Source organism: Bison bison, unplaced genomic scaffold, assembly GCF_000754665.1.
Source record: "Bison bison bison isolate TAMUID 2011002044 unplaced genomic scaffold, Bison_UMD1.0 scf7180017864203, whole genome shotgun sequence".
NCBI classification, from domain to species: domain Eukaryota; kingdom Metazoa; phylum Chordata; class Mammalia; order Artiodactyla; family Bovidae; genus Bison; species Bison bison.
Genome location: NW_011494775.1, coordinates 1,232,684 through 1,236,280, shown reverse-complemented (window position 1 = coordinate 1,236,280; position 3,597 = coordinate 1,232,684). Strand labels below are relative to the sequence as shown.

Genomic DNA, 3,597 nt, shown 5'->3' with positions numbered 1-3,597 from the left:
GGGGGCCGCGCGGGCCGGACTCACTCGTCTGCACGTTGAGGCCGCCGATGAACAGCTTACACAGTTGGGAATTCTCCATCTCCACCGCCCGGGCCTTGCCCCCGCCCTGGGAGCTCCGAGGTTTCGCCGTCGCCGTGATGGTTGGCTAAGGTTTCTTCACAACTTGGGCCCAGCCGTCGCTGGAGCCGCCCCCGCCGGTCAGCGGCGGAAAAGGGAAGAAGGGAAAGGGAAGGGAAAAAGGAAGAGAGGAAGGGGGAGGGAAGGGGAGAGGTGCCGGCTAGAGGACGAGCCGAGGAAACTGGAAGGCAACCAAAGCCGCCGCTACCGCCACCTCCGCTCCCGTATCTGTGCACCACACAAAGAGGCCGCTGAACGCGCGCGCACCCTCCCCGAGGCGTGCGTCACCGCCGCGTACGGCAGCGCAGGGCAGTCCACCAATCCTCGCCTCGACCTCATTAGTCCCGCCTACCGCGCTGCAGCGCCGCTCTCGGTCACGGACTCCCCGCCCTCCGCGGTCTATTCAAGCCTTCGGCCTGCGCTGCTCCTGTTGCAGCCTTTACCGCTCTGCTTTCACTCCCAGGATCTCCAGTGCGCCCTCACTAGGGACTCTCTCTGCCCTTCGCGAACCTCTGCGATTCATTTGCCCCCATCCCCCGCGGCTGTTCCCAGTGATTTTTCCCCCTCCCCTAGCCGTATCCCCTCGCCCAGCTCCGCAGTGGCGTTCGCGCCAGCCCCTTGAGAGACATGTCAGTTCAGCCAATCACAGCCATCCGCCTGCATCCACTTCCGTTTTCGGCAGCTGCTGGACGGGCGCGCTCCCCAGTGCGCGCTGGCCTCGGCGCCCCCCGTGTGCAGAGTTTTCTTGCTACCCAAACGCCGCCTCCCGCCCTGGGCTTGCCGCGGGGGCGGGGCGGGGCGGGGCGCCGGGGGTGGTAGTGAGCGGGGGCGCGATGGGGGCCGTTCCCAACGGATGCGGCCTGGGGCGTCACGCGCGGGTTTTTTGAAAACTTGACTGTTGGGGTTAGGGTCTTGGATTTACCCGCCGCCTTTCGGCTGGGCCACTACACCTGGCGTCCTCGCCCCTCCCGTCCGCACAAAGATGGAGGGTAGGGGCCTGGTCGGGCAAGGCGGTTATTAACCGTTTGTAGTGGGCCAGAGGCGCGATTAGACAAACATTGGCACGTGGCCCTGCGCAAAAGCGAGCCCGAGGCCATGTGGAAGGACAGCAGCGCGCCGAAAGCGCTTCAGACTTTCCGACCTAGGCTTGGCGCGAGACCCCCGCTACCCCAGTGCTGTCAGTGGAACCCTCTTACGAGGCTCCTCTCAGTGGATGTTTTCATACTCCCCCGCTGTACACATCTTTTCATAGGCCCTGTTATCTGTACGAGCTTCCTTCCCAACTAAAATGTTAGGTTTTTTAAGGCGTTTTCAATCGGACTGGGAGCCAAGTTAAACACATGAACACTGTACTGTATGTATCGCACACCCTTGATAACTGCCATATTGACCCAGGTGGGAATACAAGAAACTTATAATGGCTTCCATCTACTGAAACTTTTGCCACATGTGTATGGCATGTGATGGAGAGCCCCAAAATCATGTAGCAAATTATAAATTCCTCACTGTATCCTGGAATGGAATGTATTCAGAAATGATTAAAGAGGTAGAACTTGCACCGAATCACAGAGTCAAAGGCTAGATAAGATTTCTATAGAGAGTTTACCTGAACAAAATCTGGAGAAGATTTATAAGCTCCCAGGAACAGAAAGTGGACCCGTTTGATTGGATCAGGAGGTTTTTGATAGAGAAAAACTAAGTTAGGCTGAGGTCTTGGTATTATGGAATGTCTTGAAATTTAGATTAAGGAGTATAAATACTAATTCAAAGGCATATAGACAGGCTTCAGGGTTTGGGGAGAAACTATGTCTCTATTACCTACAAACCGTGTAACCATCGAGTTGTGTGACTTTGGACAGGTCACCTAACCTTTTTAAAATTATAGGTTTTATTATCTAAAATTAGAACATAAAACACCTACCCAATGTGGCAAAAATTAAATGAGATTCTGCATGTAAATGCAGAGCACAGTGCCTGGCACATAGTAAGTGCTCACTTTCTCAATTTATCCAATAACTACTATACCAAGGGTTGGGAACAGGGCAGTAAGCAACAGACAAAAATGTTTGCCCTCATGGAACGGACATTCTTGTGGGGAGAAGCAAACAATAAGAATGGTATATAGCATGTTAGATAGCAATAAATGCCATTGAAAAAATTCAGATTAGGATAATAGCAAAGTATTACCTTATTACAAAACACAATTCAGATATGTCAGGATTTGCTAACCGACTGATGATAAATAATGAGGAAAATAAAAGCATTCCAGTGTTTGATATCTGGAAGCCTAAAACTGCCACATGATAGAACTACAAAAATCTAGGAAAAGAAACTATTTTAGAGGAAGTATGGGTGATGGTGAATATAGCTGTTAATGTTTAAGGTGAAACTGGGGTCTCGGGGCACTGTGTTCTGGGATGCCCAAGATTATAGCTCTCATGAAAGATCAGACCTGAAAAAGTTTATTTTAGAGTCACTCAAATAAATGTTAAACAGTAAAAGATGAATTTCTGAAACAGAATAAGATGGTAACTTATTTTGTCATCTAAACTGTAAATTCTAAAGTAACATTTTTTTTCCTGTATTGTTTTAAAATAATCATCCACACAGCCTTATTGAGGATCTGTTACTGATGTAATTACTATTGACTAGAAAAGCTTCATAGAAGCATATGTCTAGTATAAGCCTTACCTATAGAAGGAGGGCAGACTTCCCTGTTGGCTGAGTAGTAAAGAATCCACCTGCCAATGCAGGAGGGGCAGGTTCAATCCCTGGGTCGGGAAGATACCCTGGAGAAGGAAATGGCAACCTATTCCAATATTCTTGCCTGGGAACTCCCATGATCAGAGGAGCCTGGCAGGCTACAGTCCATGGGGTCACAAAGAGTGGGACACAACTTAGCGACTAAACAACAACAGAAAGAGGGTAGGGATGATGGGAAACAACAAAGCATGTTTGAGAGACATTTAGAAAGTCAGGATAAGTCCAAGATAACTGGGATAGAAGACTCTTTTCAAGATTAGATTGGTAAAAGTAGGGACAGTGAATAAAGAGTGTTATATAAACACTTAAATGATGCTGTCATTTTGCTACCTCTGAGATCATTCAGGTGGAAAAACAATTTTTTTCCTACTTTACCTTTTAGATCATTTCCTGAGTATGTTTCTTGGCTTTTCCTTGCTTACAAGTATCTCAGCCTTCCAAAACAAATGTTTAAAAATGCAACTGAAATTTAGACAACCTTTGCTTTCCATCCCTCCGGCAAGTGTGATAACAAGATCTAATTGAATATGATGTTTAAACAACTCAAAAGAACTGAACAGTAAAAAGGGTATATTTTACTGCACCTAATTATGGCAGAAAGTGAAGAGGAACTAAAAAGCCTCTCAGTGAAAGTGAAAGAGGAGAGTGAAAAAGTTGGCTTAAAGCTCAACATTCAGAAAACTAAGATCATGGCATCTGGTCCCATCCCTTCATGGG

General features: G+C 48.1%; 1 protein-coding gene across 1 annotated transcript in view; it reads right to left on the bottom strand.

Annotated features, from left to right (window-relative positions):
* The window catches only part of HNRNPA0 (heterogeneous nuclear ribonucleoprotein A0), a gene marked incomplete at its 3' end in the record, with an annotated part of 1,223 nt that extends 510 nt beyond the window's left edge, over positions 1-713 (bottom strand). The window contains exon 1 of the mRNA XM_010844618.1: positions 4-713. Within this exon, the coding sequence (XP_010842920.1) occupies positions 4-79 (76 nt within the window). The remainder of the gene's footprint in view (positions 1-3) is intronic.
* Positions 714-3,597: the final 2,884 nt, after the last annotated feature.